This window comes from Hydra viridissima, unplaced genomic scaffold, assembly GCF_058129835.1.
Source record: "Hydra viridissima isolate aposymbiotic clone 2 unplaced genomic scaffold, HvirCarnegie_v1 scaffold_1, whole genome shotgun sequence".
Taxonomy (NCBI): Eukaryota; Metazoa; Cnidaria; class Hydrozoa; order Anthoathecata; family Hydridae; genus Hydra; species Hydra viridissima.
In genome coordinates, this window is record NW_028324300.1 from 18,039,530 (window position 1) to 18,057,182 (window position 17,653).

Here is a 17,653-nt window from a genome sequence, read left to right on the forward strand (position 1 = left end):
TTCCCCAAGCCATTATGAAGATACTATATGTCAAAGTTGCTTTGTAGTCGCTTCAGATAATCACTAAAATGCTGAGTCAGCATTTTTTTAACTGACGATATCTCTGGAACCCATGTGTATTTTTAACTAAATTTTTGCAGTTATTATTTTTTTAATATGGACTGCAAGTGAGGTAAAAATGAAGAAATTCTGAGACGTAAGGGTGTCATGGTCTGGATGATTTCAAATGGAATGACCCTTGATTTTAGGCATTTCGTACATTTAAATGGGATGCAGTAAGAAATATATATTTTTGTGTGTGTTTATCTGTAGTTTCTTATCTTTTTATGTTCTTCACTTTTTAAATCCAGAGTTTATGGTAATATATACATCGGTTACGGGTTGAAGTACTGCGAAGGTTATTACAACCCTGCTACTCCTCCGATTGTACAAGATGAATATAGTGTTTCGAACGTCACAGAATGCAATGATCCGACTGTTGAACAAGAAAGATCAGTTCGAGTTTCCACGCAAGAAGCGGCTTCCGAGGAAGACGAGTCAGAAGATTCTGATGCTGATGATTAGTTTGAGTTTATTTAGCAACTTAAAATAAAAAGCTTTCTTTTAAACTAAGAAATATTGCTGGCATCTTTCGGTACGAGGATTTGTTTAAGTGTCAATATCTTTTTATTTGGTGATGGTTGACGTATTTACAGACATAAAGTTTCACAAAAGTGAAAAAGTTATGCTTATGTAAATACCTATCTATTGTTTTTCATAGAGGTTTATTTTGGAATCTCATTCCTCTAATGGAGAGCTATAGTCCCGAGCAATCCCAAATGTTTAAATCCAATAAAACGCGTTGTAACAATGTTCAAAAGTAAATCTCTGTAAAATTTGTACAGATACCAGAGCAAATTTTTTAAAATTTAAAAAAATAAATTTTAAATAACCTGTTGTTGTATCCGGCATATTATAATGATAGAATTATAGAAATATTATTTGTTCCTCATTTTAGTGATCATGAAAATGTTCTTAAAAAAAACTTAAGTAATTTATTTCTATCATTTCAGGAGCAGTTCAAATATTTTCTTCATGATAACCAATGGCACTCACATTAGCAATTGCTAATACAAATTAATGATGAAATAAAATATCAAGAAATAGAGAAAAAATAAATCCACCAGAAACAAACAGTAAATAAAAACAACACGACAGTAAAACCAAATTACACACAATCATATTTTCAAAGTCGTGTTATGTTCAATTATTTCTGACCTAAAGTAAAATTGGGCATTGGAGTGGAGGAAAACGAATCATTACATTTTGAATAAGTTTCACTCAGAGATGTATTTTGATTATGATTTAAAAGTGGGCTTCAACCCGTCGAAAAAAGTTTTCTTAAAAGCTAGATATCAACCAGGACAGAATCAAAAAAAATTTAAAATTTAAGCTATGTAATATAAGATAAAAACGTACGTAATTCGACGTTTTTAAGAACAAGTAATAAATTGAATTTAAAATGGTTAAATTTCAAAAATAAACCTTTTTTTTAGTTAAACTTTCCATATTAAAAAAGGAGATAGAAATAAATTTATGCAATAGTTTTACTTAAAAAGTTGATGGAAAATCTTTTTATTACGAATTCGCACACCGTGTTCTTCTTGACGAGTGTTAAAAAAATAAGGTGGGAAGAAAAAAAAGCTCAGTGTGTGTGAATCTGAAAAGAGGTTTCTTTTAAACGATATACCTCTGCTGTAGGAAACGAACTTCTCAAAATGATGGGTTTGACGACAGATATTTATTAAGAGCTAAAGAAAAATTACATTTCCGAACGACTTGCACTTTGAGTATTTCGTAAATTAAACAAGGTGTATGCAATCTATTGTAGTAATCTTGATTGCAACAATCTTGATTGCAACAATCTTGATTGCAACAATCTTGATATTAGATGTGAAAAAACTCAAAAATGTTTTACAAGGGATTTACAATAATGGTTCTAATCATCTATTTTAAGTTAATCATTATAGTTAAAATTATTAAAGTTTAAGTTAAGCATAATAATCATCATAAATAGTTTAAAAAATAGTAGGTATTCACAAAATGGCAGAAATGGGCTCATTGTTTTAGGTTTTGATCTCCGTTCTAAATAATCATCAAAGTTCTTGTCAGATTAACTAACTTTCTAAGTAAACCTGAGTTTAAAAACAATATTCTCTCGCAATATGTGCAGGGAAATTTACTGTTAATGTTAAATTCTGAAGCATCCACTTTAAAACCTGAGTTATTTTTCGGAAAGAGGGGTTAGCACAGTTGTTTTTTTTTTTAAATTAAGATTCTTATTTCACTTTTAACAATTATTAAACGCTTTCCCAGTTGCTTATGATAAACTCTTAAGATTATGATAATCTTAAAAAAGAATGATTATGATTATCTTATGAGGAGATTATTTTATGAGGAGTTTATCTTATGAGGAATTCTTAAGAGCGAGAAACAATGCTAAACGAAATAGTGCTAGAAAGAAGAAAACTTCTATTAAAGAATTTCCACCGGGCAGGAAATTTAATTGATCCAAGTTATTGTGGTAATCGCATCTTGAAAAAGGTATTTTATCTTCAATTGCAGCTGATAGAAATGAAATAGACTTAACTTGGTTAACATTACTACTTTTAGACAACGCGTCTTGTATTCTACACGTCTGCTTCTTTTATAATTTTGTATCAAATATTTTAAACTGCAGGCCATAACATAGGAAGTAAGTTGTAGCTTGCTCAACTGACATTATTCCTGGTGCTAGTACATCCTTCTCCTCTTCGTCTTTTTGAGTTATAACATTTAACACTTATTTTTAAATTTTTCCAATTTTAAGTCGCACGGATTCGACCCCCTAAAAAAATTCTTAAATATGCTACAGATTCATATCTTATGCTTAAATCAATTTTCATGAACATGCGAAATGTAAAGCGTTTACAAACGTTTGGTTGAACGGAAAAAAGAGACACTGTTTTGGTTTTTAAATAATAAAAATAATAAAATAATAAAATATAATAAAAAGTTAAAAATACGATAATAAAAATAAAAATAATAAAAAGTTTCCCAAGTAGGTAGTAAATCAAGTTTCCCGAATGAGTTGTCCTAAAACCATCCTTCAAAAGATGTAAGTATCTTCACGATCAATTACTATTTTTGGGGAGTATTTAAATACAGCATAAAAATAATTTGAATTGAACGAAGTATGAACAGAAGCTGGGTTTTTATTTTTTTTGCAAGTGATAAACTTTAATATTGGTATTAGTATGGCATACGTGAGAAGAAAAAATGAATGCCAAAAATAACAGCATTTTTTTATAGCTTATTTAACATAAATTCGAGCATTACTATTTTTTATATATACGAATAGTAATGTTCGAACTTTATTTAATATAAAGGCTATATTATATAAATCATATTAGAAAGGCTCTATTATATATATATATATATATATATATATATATATATATATATATATATATATATATATATATATATATATATATATATATATATATATCTATATATCTATATATATATATATATATATATATATATATATATATATATATATATATATATATATATATGTAATTAGCAATTAACATAACAATTAACTAATAGAGCCTTTTTTATATAATGTATATAACATGGCCTTTATATTAAACAAAGCTCGAAAATTACTGTTCGTATATATAAAAAATAGTAATGTTCGAATTCTTGTTAAATATTCTGTAAAGTAGTTTTTCTAAAAAGTTATTTCATCCGGCACTCGTTTAATTTGGATTCATATCCCAACTAAATAATGATCCAAAATACATCTTCACATCCTACTTGGACTACCTTGCATCAAATGAAAAAAAAGGTAATTGACTGGAACTATTCTTTTAATGTCAACCCAACTGAGTTGCTCTGAGATGAGGTTGATCTAAAAATAAAAGCAATTCAAAAACTGATTGATAGGATACTGGTTTGTAGAATTTGTTAAGAAATTATAGAATCAGGTAGAAGTAATAAAAACACCCTTAAAAATCGCTTTTTTTTTGGGCCAACATTTATGAAAAGAAGGTTTGAAATGGACATAATTATATACTCTTATACCATCTTTAGAGATAAACAACAAAATGCTTTAGATATAATGAAAACTGCCCTATGTCCTATTGTCAAAGTAATGTTCATGGCAAAAAAAATATGCTTTGATAGATAAATTGGTACATGGCCGTTTGTTTGCCGAGAACCAGCTTAATGAAGTTCCAAAAATTTACCTAAAGCAACTATTTCTAATTCCTATTTCCTATTTACATACTATCTTTAAACATAAACAACCAATAGTTTCCAACACGGTTACAAGGTGTCGACCATTTGTGTATCATGGAAATTAGTAAAATACTTTATCACCTTTTGTCCAACAGAAACCTTAGTTGAGCGTAAGCCAGAACACTGACAAATTCATGTGTTCAACATGTTGAGGTGACGCTTAAAGGTTCTTTAAATCGGACACCCTTCACAATATTACTTCGACACGCCCCACATGAAAATGCTCATCGTGCCATGTTGGCCACTGAACTGAAAATATGTGAAAACCATTTGGTTTGTAAGCGTATTAATCTTATACAACTTGAGGACAAGCAACAGACTATCTATGATAAAATGTTGAACGGGAAAAAGTCTTGTATGATTTTCGCTGTGACGATCCCACAGATCATTTTCGTTCTTTTTTACATTCTTCAAAACAAATTAAAATGATTAATTCACTTGATATGGCTTTTTTATGCTTTGAAGTTGCATGACTTTGTGTTTTGCTTTTGGAGTTTCTTGTGCTGATTTTGGTTTCATAAGAGTTCAATAAAATTAAACAAACATGAGTTGCGTTGATCAGCCAGCTGTTCGCAATTTGTAAGGATTGCATATAGAAAAATAGTTGAGAAATATAAAGCAAAAATTAGAGTTAAGGTTTAAATCAAATTTGGAAAAGAACCAAAATAGCACAAGTTCTATGTTATCCTATTCAATATGAGGTCAGCTTACAAAAAGGCAGCGCCTTTGTCCATTTGGTCGTATAAATGTGGTGTATTAAATTTATGTAAAATTTGATAAACTTCTAAGTGGAGCAAATTAAATAGCTCCTTGAATACAGACGTTTACTTAAAAAGTTTAATGTTGCAAGGCATTTGAAGAGGAAAACAATTAAGAAGTTGTTGCTTGTTTGAAAAAATATAAAAACGTGTTGATAACTGCGTTATCATAAAATGTGAATGGAATTCGGAACACATCTTTTAAGGGAGAAGAATTTAAAAAGCACCGATGGTTTTTTTTTTTTTATGACTTCTTGAAAAAAATGTCGTTCTATTAGAATATTTTAATTCAAAAATTTGATTTCGAAATTTCGGTGCAACGTTCGATTCATTCCTTTGGTTTCGCTAACCTTTTTCTAAACAACAAACAATTAACTTAAACGATCATGTTATTCGCCGAGCGACTTTTTATGATTAAATCGTAATGGAGAATGAGTTTAATGATATTAAAGGTTCTTTCAAATTTCATAAGTTTTCAACTTGTGATATAGTTTCAATTTTACCAAACAAACCATTGTCTGTTAGTTGAAAAACTCCCATAAGATGTATTTACAACGCCTGGAGAGAAATTGATTTACGATCGGAAAAAATTGGCTAGATATATTTCGGTTAACAATTCAGCGATTAACAAAGCAAAAGAAAAACTTACAACAATGGCGAAAGGGTCCATCAGAAAAATGTGAGATAGAAAAACAAAATATTTTTTTGCGAGTGAATAGATTTGGTAAGTACGAACGAAGTCGGTCTTTTGAGATTTATAAATTTCTCGTTCAAAGAAATCATTTTTTTTACTTTCTTAATAAATTCGAACTCGATTAAAAAAGATCGATTTTTAAGTTGAAGTTCTAAAATTGTAGCTAACTTGCCATTTTGAGTTAACTCTAAGTTCTAATAATAATAATAAAGGTGTTCTTTTATTTGGTACATCAACAAGGTAAAAAATATATCTAAAATAGCTCTAAACATAAATAGACAAAGATTAAAAACTCTATATTTAAAACCCCATTTTAAAAACTTTTTCTCTTATTTGCCAATTTAAGAGATAACTTCTCGCTGCTGCAAATCCATCAATTGAACAAAAAAATATCCACGCGGGAATATTCAGCGTTAAGTGTTTTGTTTCGACAGATGACTGGATTTTGTTCACTGATAATTTTTAAAATAAAACTAACTGTGGAAACAAGAACATAATGGAATTTCTCTATATTTTAACTAATGTTTTGGTTGATTTATTTTTTATACATATTTATTATTTTGGTATGACTGTTTATATAGACTATATGACTATATTTTGGTATAACTATTATTTTGGTTGAGAAAAGAAAAGTTTTCATGTAATTTAAAATTTTCATCTAAAAGAAAATGAGCACATCTAGAAAAGTTATATTTTTCAGCATCTAGTTTTTACATTTCTATTTCTACAAACGGTCGATATAACAATCACTTTATGCATAATCATTGTTGTATTTATTTGTATTTACTTGCAATCCAAAATAATAACAGAGGACAGTCACGTGCGGTGTTATAAAAATAAAGGTTGACTGGTATTTTAAGTGCGTAAACGAGCCAAAGTGAAAACGCCACTTTGTGTATTTAATAGAGAAGAGCATAATTATTGCGTAATTTAGCAATAAGTGCAAAAAACTAAAATATGGTTTAAAATTAATTTCTTTGAATACTTCTAATTTAGAAACTTCGTTATTATTATTTATTATTATCATAATTTTTTTGAATTTATCTTTTTCTTTAACTATTTTTTTGATTTATTCAAACTCGATAAGTTAAAATGACAAGTTTAAGGAACTCATTAAAAATTAAAGCCTCGTTTGCAACCGAAATTCTCCAAACAAAACTCATGCAAATAACTCATAAACAAAGCTACACTTCTACCACACTTCGTCGATAAAGCTTTTTTTTCGCTCGCATTCCATAAGTTTTCAATATTTTGAGTGTGAAAATTTTTACTGCCGGCCATTTTATGGCAGAATTTGTACCAAAATCAACTATCTATACTGTAATAAAACGTAAAGAAAGCGGAGCGTGTAGAAAATATCCTCATGAGCATGAACATTTTAAAATTAAATTTATTTATAAGCTCCTACTGTATTTGTTGTAAATAATTTATGGACAGTTTATTTGAATAGACTTAATTTGCTTAGTAGTAGTCTTTAAATGAAGTTAAATATAAAATATAGGGATAAAATATAGGTTAGAGGTAATGACAATTCATAGCGTGAGCACTCGCACGCTCAAGAGCGCGCAAGTTGTTTTCTGTTTTAAAAAATGTGTGCATTTTTTTCATGCGTGCACATCATTACGCCTTTGGTTGACGAAATTATCCTGGTGACAACAACTTTGTGCATATGATGCTTATCCATTTGATATTATATGCGATCCAGGTAAAATCCATCTTTCAATACAGCTCGAAGTGTTTCGACTGTTCTATCAGGTACTTCAACAAAGAACCGTCTCCCGGAGTTACAGTCAATTACGGCAAATACCCTGTGATATTGACGCGATTTCATGTGAAAAAACTTTGATTCGTCTATTTCTGTCACAATTTTTTGGCCAGTAACGTCTGTACCTCCTATTTACATGGATTTTTCCTCGAGCCTCTGTTTACAAAGTTCTTTACAAAATTACGACTCGACCAAAATAAATTTTAAACTTTTCTAAACAATGTTAATGAGATTAGAACCTCAAGTATTTTTATTTTAGTATTAATATCACGACGCTATTTTAGGTATGCTATCTCCGACAAAAGCATTCTTTTCACGCGTCGATAAACTTCTCCGGTCACAAATATGTTTTCAAAAAAAAAAAAAAAAAAAAAACGAAGGAGGTAAATCTGTTATGTTTTTAACAGGAATGTCCGGTTTCGGCCGAATTATTTTTCACACTATTACCATAATGAACAAAAGTTTTACTTCGGATATTTTTTAAGTTTAGTTTTAGAAATTGTTTTTAATTTAGTGATCATGATGATTTTCTCACAGCGAACGCAAATTTGCAATTGCAAATTTTTTCTCCCAATAAAAACTCAGTTTTACAAAACTTTTGCGTTCAATTTATACTCATTCGTCATTCACAAAAATCCCTCAAATACCGTCATAAAAAACCGCTCAAAATATATTAACAAAGTCTTTCAGTTAAAAGCCATTTACAAAAGAAAACTGCGTAGCGTCATTTATAACGCTTAATACAAGTACTTCCGCGCAGTACTTCCTTACGTAATAATATTGGTGTTGAATTTTGTAATCAGTTTTTATTAAAATTTTTCAAGTTTCGGCCTGTTTAGGTTTCGGTGTTAGCTTCACTCAAATCTCGGTTACGGTTTTACTGAACAGAAAATTTGGTTTCGCTAAATCGTGTTTAAAGTAAGACAACCTTTAAATTATTAATTTTGACATATCTTTGCAGAAACATCAGGATAAACTATTTCTTAACGTAGTTTGCTATAAAAAATATTAACAAAAATAGGTTGAATATGTAAAAAATAATATTTCTTAATGGATATAAAGAATTAAAACATTGGTATTTTCGACCTGTTCTTTATAAAATCATAACTTTACTTTGACGTCATTATTTTTGGCTTTTAAAAAAATCATTAAAAAGTAACAAAAAATTTCCTTTAAAATAATTTAAATTTAAATTTCCCTTAAATAATTTATTGGTCATTAAAATGACGTTACTTGTTATATTTTAAGGGGATAAAATTATGAAAAACAACGCAAATACTTAAGTTCTCCTTTTTCTTTTGGAAAATAGAAGCGTCTTACATATTTTAAAGGCTACTGATAAATGGAGGAAAATATCAATCAAAGTGAGTATTTCTTTTATTTTAATAAAAGTATAATACTTCAGGGTAAGTTTATGTTATTTTCACTTCAGCATTAAAAATAGTTCCTTTTGAATCAGAAGCTGAATTTTTAGTAGAAGAATAATGATCTAATAAATAATCTGAGATTGGTAAATCCCACACGTTTTTTAAATAATATTTTGATGATTAGTATAAATTTTATAAACCTTTTCTTCAAACAATTCAAGATATTGGTCATTAAAATGACGTCACTCGCTATATTTCAAGAGGGTGAAATTATAAAAAAGAGCGCAAATATTGATTTATTTTACTGCTTTGAAAACGATTTTCTAGAAAAAATTTCTAAATATTTGGATAACTTTTTTTTTTTCTTGTCTGATTTTCTCGTAAAGTGTCACATGATCACCTTTTTTTTTTTTTAAGTGTTGATTATCATCACTTCCAATATCCTATATTAAACATAATCGCTGCGACCGTAAAAACCAAATCATTTTGTATATTAACTGTGCTTGAAGTAAGAGAGCTTAAAGGCGTTTAAAAAATGGCGAATGATAGCGTTTTATAAAGCTTTTCATTTTTTTCAAGTCAAAGTTACTTGGTGTTGGTCAAAAAAAAAAAAATGGATACCAACTTTCTTCATTTTAAAGGATGATCTTTCATAATCTTCAATAAAAAAAGGAGAGAATGGGGAGGAGCGTAATGGTACATAAGTGCAATTGCGTGTACCGAGGTTTTAAGGTGAGTTTCTACTCATCCATTTTAGCTACTAGAAAGGGGAAGGGATGGAAAAGTAATCACGTGAGCATGCGCAGTGATTACTTTTCAAAATTAAATTACGAACTGCGCATGCTCACGTGAATAATTTTCCCATCCCTTTCCCGTATCTAAAACGGGTGAGTGGAAACTCACTTTTATGAAGCTTCTTAATTTTTGATTAGTTTAATTACAAAAAAATTAATTACTTCAGGGTAATTTTATGCTATTTTCACTACGGCATTTAAAATAGTTCCTTTAAGTAATCAGCATTAAAAATAGTTCCTTTAAGTAATCTCCTGAGATTGGTAAATCCCACAGAACGTTTTTAATAGTATTTTGATGATTTGCATCGCATAACTTCTAACTAAAAAGCAATACGAAAAAAGTGTATGCAAATGGTAACCTAACTTTAAATACCTTACTTTTGAATTCTCCAAATTTATCTAAATCTATCTAAACTATCTTCATTTATTTTATCTTAGTTTATTTAAATTGTTTCAGTTTATCAAAATTATCTTAATTTACCTAAACTTAGTGGTGTGTCTTAATGTTCAATAAAAATTGTCTCATTTTATCTAATCTTAATTTTATCTAAATTATCTTTGTTTATCTAATCTTAATTTACTCAAAATATTTTAATTTATCTAAATTATCTTAATTTAGCTAAAATATGTTAATTTATCTAAATTATCTTTATTTACCTAAAATTAGTTGTGTGCCTGAATGTTTAATGTGTTGTCCCTAAATTTTAGTGGAGAGTTAGAAAAGAAAACAACTTTTTTTTTTTAAAGCAGAAAAATGTTTATCGAAACTATGCTGTCATAATCCGATGTGTCGAGAACTAATTTGAACACCAGAGATCCTAGGGCAGTAGCCAAAATAATAGAAGCAAGGATTATAAAGCTCCTATAGCCAATCAGGTTTGATGAAGTTTCCCCTGGAATTTTTTTTTTTTTTTACTAATAAAGCATCATTTTCATTATATTTACATGATTTAATCAATTTAGTTTTTTTTAGAAATTAGTTTCACTTGCCAAGAGTAAAAAGAAAACAAAAAAAAACTCTGATCTCCCCAACAGAAACGAGGGGGTTGTTAATTTTACAAAGTCACACCTCTAAACAACAAAGTATTTTTCGATAAAATTTAAAGTCTGATTATAAATTTTGATTTAGTTTAAGACAGCACAAATGTTTTTCATAAAACCTATTTATCATTTACATTAGTATGGTTGATGCTGAATACAATAATACAACAAGTGGACATAAGTTGTTTAAATTTTTAGGTTTTGTTTGTCCTCGTGCTCAAATACCGTGCCAAAGACATCTTTATTTTGCAATATAGTAAAAATAAAAAGTTTCCCAAAGTATGATTTCTATATAGGATAAAGTATAATAAATTTTTCTTTTTTCTAAAATCAACAGCAGCAACTTTCAGTCTGTCTCAATCTTTCTGATCTATAGGGGAAAACCTTAATGAATGGGACGATTATTGAATGGAACAAACTCAGATTCTTATAGAAGCATCGATGTAAGGATATTCAAATTCCTGTAACAAAGAGTGATAGAAATAAGAACTCAACTGACCGACTCATCTATCCTATTGCTCTATGACCGTAATGACAATGATGTTATTGTGTTTTCGAATTTAAAAAGTAATTTTTAAAAAGGTTTTTTTTTTCTGATTTTGCAGCAATTTTTGAAATTATGGAGAATAAAATTCCATGCTTAAATAGACAGCAGTCTCTAGTACTACAGTGAGTAAAACATTCAAGCTTAATTAATGGTGTTTTTGGTGAGACCAATCATTTTTGGATAAAGTGATGCGCATATTGAATGGGACAAAGTACTACCTATTGAATGAATTTAATAAAGTATTATTTACAGCTCAGCAGAGGGATGCTGCAGTCCCTTACTTTTATCCCCATGGGTAATGGGTATTATTTACACACTTTTATACTGCAATATTTTACTTAAATAAAAATAACTAAATATAATATTCTAAAATGAGAAAGTTCTACTTTGATTGAAAGTTATTTAGAGTTAAAATGTTTAAAGTTAAAAATATTTTTTGTGTGATCTTTATGTATGTATCTACATATTTAACTACATTTACAATTAACAAACTAATTTGAAAAATGATTGAATTAAATACGTTTATTTTTAATTCTTTTATGTTTGTCCCATTCAATGAGACATACTTAATGAATGGGACAAATCTCATGCTCCAATAAAACTCTCTTTTTACCAATAGTCAAATGCAAATCCAATTTTTTGTTTTACTATATCATTGAGTAAGAGTCGGTGGTTATCAAACATATTTAAATATATATATTAAACAATTTTATCTACGTTTAAAAAGCATTTTGCAAAAACTGTCCCATTCATAGAGGTTTTCCCCTACTGCGTTTACAACTTTACTATGTCAATTATATATTATTTATACTAAATGTCTAACTTCGATCCAAAAAGTGAAGCCGTGCAAGCCATTTCTAATTCTGTATACTTTAAAAAGATGCATTCTGCATGCTTTTCAAAAGGTTAACCATTGGAACATATATTATGGATTTTCTGCTGTTGATCATTTGCAGTGAATTTCTTTTTCTTGTCATGAAATTGCCTGACTTCCTGGTTTATGTATCTGTTGATCGAATATGCAGGTTGATGGACGAATATTGCTTCACTGAGCTTGATATTACTTACTTCCATTATTTAGGCTACTCGACCACTACTCTTTGATTTCCAGTGTCCAGATTTGTTTTCGACCCTTTTGATTTATTTAGCAATTTTTCGGTAAGCCTTTTCTGCTTTAAAATTGTCAAATGTGAAAAGTGAATTACTGCTTACTTTTTTCTCTTAAAGCAAGAACTAAATTTTAGTGATTACATGTTGGCCAAAGATAATTTCACACGATTTATTCAAATTACTAATCCAGTAATCATTTTAAAATAATTATGAAAATGTTCTCCCTAACATCTGAAAAAACCAAATGTTTTTGAGGCCTTATGGTTTTTTAATTCATACTATGAGAGTATTTTTTAATAGTAATGAATTAAAGTGAAATTTTTTAAATAGTAATTGATACACAGAAAAAGGTCTTAAAATGTTTTTCTTTAATTAAAATCGCAGATGAAATTAACAGTCAAAAAGAGGATCAAGACGAAAGGGATCAGATATTAGAAAATGCGGCTCATAATGGTGTACAGCCTGCCATTGTGGCGTTAAGTTTTCTCAACATAGATTTCGCTAGAGAGTTAATGAAAATGCAAAACTTATCAAAGTTTCCTGAGTTAAAAGAAGTACTAGAGAAAGACGATGAAGCATTATGCACATACCTTGCAACTAATATATGCAGCAAACACTCAAACTTGGTAGAGTTTTTCGATTTGAAAGAAGGAAGTGACGAAGCTCACAGAATATTTATGCATGCATGTGATTTTCTTAACCTATTGGGACTAGATAGTGATAAGTTCTTAGATTACAATGATTATTAAATAAAGTTATGGAATTACTTTGATTTTCATTTGCATGCATTTATATATTTGTATAAATGCATATATGGTTTGGTTATATGTAAATGCTTGCATTTCATTTCTTATTATAAGTACTCTCTATAAAAATATTGTATTATTTGCATTTTATATTAGTTATTATATGTTTATATTCTTATTTTATTAAAAGTTTTTATTATATCTTATTCTATAAATTATTATATCTTATTCTAATTATCAGTACTCTATAAAAGTATACACATTTATGAACTATATATTGTAATAGATTTGTGTATTATGTATTTCCAGAAAAAAAAAATATCTTTCACTTTACTATCGGTAAACGTTTGCTTCTTCAAAATGTTTGATAAGTTCTAACTTAACTAGAGACCTTTGACAGAACAGGCATGTATATAACATGATTGGAAGTCAGTATCATGGTTCTGCTTGAACCTTTTAAGAAAAGGATGCATTCTCAACGGTATAAAAGAAGAAGACACTTTGTAAATACCAGGTTTTTTATTTGAAAAAAGAGATTGTAGTCATCTTATCGATACGAGAAAACTACAGTAAAAAAATCAGAAGAAAAATTTTTTCAGAAGTAAAATTTTTTTTTAGTAAAATTTTTCGGTGCTTCTACAATTTATCGGTGCTTATACAATGACGCAAAACGTTATAAAGTTTTTTCTTTCATTAATAAAAATGGAAAGTAAAGAATCTGAAAAAATTTATCCAACACTTCCAACTGTTCCTTAATAAGTTAATGATAACGATCATGTTGATGGTTCTGGATATGGATTACAAAGGATTATTGAAACTCAGCGTTTACTAGAATCTGAGCGATCTGTTAAAAAAAATGAAGAGGTATCATAAATTCTTAAATGAAATTAGCAATACTGACACAACAATCGCAGCTATTTCTAGATATTGCTAGTGTTGGATTATTATCCACTGTTGCTTTAGCAGGATAGTAGCTATTGAGGCAACAGGTTTATGCTTAAGCTTTCTAAGTATTGTAGGTGAGTTTGTTAACAAAAAAGTTATTAAAAAACTTGACACCTGAAAAGATAAAAATATAAGCAGAGGTAAATTTGAGTACTATTAGTAATGCTTCAAAAACATTTAGTGGTACTTTTCTTTCACAAGAAGAGTTTCATATCGTCCTAAGTGAATTGACAAAGTATATAGAAATCTGGTATTAGAAATAGTTTTTTTACCCAACAAAATAATGATCCTAAACAGGCGTCTTAATTCTGCTTGAATTATATAAAAACCAAACAGACCCATAAAGCCTTCAAAAATTATTTTTACAGTACATTATATCTTTTGTTAATATTAATGCCTTCGACCAAAAAGTTATGTGCGATAGTGTATATCTGTACTTTGTAAAAGATATATATTACTTTTTAATTAGTTTAGTGAAAAAGAAACTAATACTTGCGCGGAAAATTCTAGAAAATATAATTTCAATTGACAGGGAAGATATAAGACAGACAAAGTATAGACAGGGAAGAGATAAGACAGAACAAGCGTCATTGGATAGATGAAGATGAAAAAACATCACTCATTAACAAAGTTAAAGTAGCTATGAGCATTGTTAACAATTTTCTCCGAAATAGTTGTGACTGGAATAAATTTCTGTTAAGTGCGCGAGATAAGCGATATAAAACAGAGTGAATTTTACGTTTCAAATAACATGAAAAATGTGTTACATTACATATTTTATGTTTTAACTAATTATCTTTAGAAAATAGAATGTATTTACTAAAGTTTTAAAATGTCGAAATAAGAGATCATTTAGTCAAAGAATATCTCAAAGTGAAGCGACCTCTGTTGACCTAGTTTTTTTTATCTACAAACATATCTTAACATCAAAGATATGTTTGTTGATGAAAAACTAGGTCAACAGAATGCTCTAGACTTTTTCACCAAACTGTATAAACCAATCATTAACCAATTAGTAACTTTAAAAAAGTTATTACTGTTTTACAATAAACAACAAATGTGGAAAATTAGACTTTGATGAAAATCATTATTGCAGGCAAGATTTTAAACCTCTTGCTTTTGGTGATGAATCTTTCAGCTCAAAGGTATTTGGCACAACTAAAATGGACAATTCCGAAGTAGAAAATTATCTAGTTAGATCATTAGCAACATTATATTTAAAAATGTTAGCATCTAGTGACGCCGACAAAACTTTAAGTATTAGAGATTGTAATGGTAAATTAGTTTTAGTATGAAGGTACTTAAAGGCTTAGGGAATTAATTATGCGGAAAAAGCCAACAAAGATTTCAAAAATTATTCAAAGATTATGAAAAAAACAAATGTACTAAAATGAAATAGCGAGAAAGGTGGTACTCCAACTCCAAAAGAGAATAGGAGTTATAAATGGAATAATATACTAAAAACCAGTTCGAATAAGTCCAAATCTGGTAAAGGTATGACGAGTACTATATTCTTACCTAATGATCCAAACGCATTACTAGATAGACTGACTTGATGTTAGCTAGTAAAAAAGTTGGTAACACAGGATTGAGGTAACACAGGATTGAGGTAACACAGGATTGAGGTAACACAGGATTGAGGTAACACAGGATTGAGGTAACACAGGATTGAGGTAACACAGGATTGAGGTAACACAGGATTGAGGTAACACAGGATTGAGGTAACACAGGATTGAGGTAACACAGAATTGAGGTAACACAGAATTGAGGTAACACAGAACTGAGGTAACACAGGATTGAGGTAACACAGGATTAAGGTAACACAGGATTGAGGAATGATATTGTTTTAATGTATGATGAGTTAAAAAGGATTGTGTAACTTTTTGATACAAATTTTTACAAAAAAAAAATTCGGTTGTCATAAAAAAATGTTTATTTGCATAAAACACGGATTTAATAGAAAGAATGTTTATGGAAGTGCTGTCTGTGATAGCATTTAAAGCATGCTCATAAGACTATTTACTAGCAAGGGAGCAAAACAAATTGCATCTGCAGTTGTTAATGCTGGTAAAGACGCTGCTAAAAAAATTGCTAAAAAGGCTTTAGATGTTGGTAAGACTGCTGCGGTTGATGCTGGTAAAAACTAATTGATTAAGCTGCAGCCAAGATACTTACTCCAAAATCACAATCTATAAAGGAAAAACAAGTAGGACCGAGTAAATTCATACAAAAAGCAAATGATATTTTGCCAAAGCATGTTGATCCAAAAGTTGATTTTACTGATATTAATGGATTGATGGATGGAAGTGGTATGAACAAAGCTATTAACATTGAAAAGTTAGCTTGTAAGTTGAACAGACCAGTGCGGTCCCAAACACTCTTCAAAGGAATAAAATTTATGATACAGATACGAAGGATGTTGCAAATGGTATAAACAACAGTTCTGCTGTTGTTTATACCATTTGCAACAATGTATTTTTTATAATTATAATTAAATGAATGTTTGTTTTGAAAATTCATTTATCATTTAAAATTTTGATTCATTACAGATGCCTTATGCAGTTGTTACTTTTAGTAATCATAATGAAGTGGCAGCGTGCCCAATAAGTGATTTAAAGGTTAAAGGTATTTTAATAAACATACTGTGAAAATTTGAAGGCAGAGGCTTTAATAAAACTGAAGATAATTACGTTTTCGTATTTAAAGCATATTAAAATTTGAAAACCTAAAAAATCACGCTAAAAAAGAAAAAAAAGAAAAAAGAAAAATCGTTTTTTTTTTTTTGAAAGTTGCTAAATACTTCCACTAGCATAAGAGTTCACATCATCTTTCTTCATCTGGAAATCTTCTAGAAGTAGTGGTAAATGCGTTGCTATAGAGTTGCAAAGGAGAAAGAAATTGCATTAACCACAGTAATTGTATTTTTTTTTTTTTTACTTTAAGCACATAATAGTAAAAATATAAAATGAACTTTATGCTTCAATGTTTGAAATGACAAAATTCAAAAAAAAAACTTTCTACTAAATGAACTACCTTAAGTTTAGACAGACTTGTTTTTAATTTCGTGAGCATGATGATTTTCTCGCAGCGAACACAAAGTTGCATTTATAGATTATTTTTCCTCATAGGGAGAAATAATTTATACCTGTAATTTAAACGCATATTTTTTACCTATAAATAAACCTCTGTTCTAGAAAAACTTCGAGTACAGATTTTCTCGCTCCCATTATTCACAAACATTCCTTATAAAAATACAAAAATACCGTCTTAAATAAACCGCTCAAAACTTATTTTCAAAACTTCTAGCTAAAAGCCATTAATACAAATAAGCTTATGTAACAACAGTTTTACGATCTTTTAGGATCACTTCGCGCCATTTTTGATCACTTCGCGCCTTTTACGATCGCTTTCGCGCAGTTCAATTTCAAAGAAAATTATAATGGTGCTTTATTTTTTTTTGAGGGCATAATAAGTTGTTAATTGAAACAATTATAGTAATTTAGATTGAAACCACGTTACATAACTGATTCAAATTATTTTTCATTAATCATACTTTAAGT

At 28.9% G+C, this 17,653-nt stretch overlaps 1 protein-coding gene across 1 annotated transcript; it reads left to right on the forward strand.

Annotated features, from left to right (window-relative positions):
- The first annotated feature begins 8,758 nt into the window (after nt 1-8,758).
- LOC149893688 (uncharacterized) lies at nt 8,759-13,267 on the forward strand. The gene is made up of 2 exons (XM_090071372.1): nt 8,759-8,907; nt 12,787-13,267. Exons 1-2 carry the CDS (start codon nt 8,886-8,888, stop codon nt 13,149-13,151), a joined length of 387 nt encoding a protein of 128 aa, XP_089927498.1. The 5' UTR covers nt 8,759-8,885; the 3' UTR covers nt 13,152-13,267.
- Nucleotides 13,268-17,653: the final 4,386 nt, after the last annotated feature.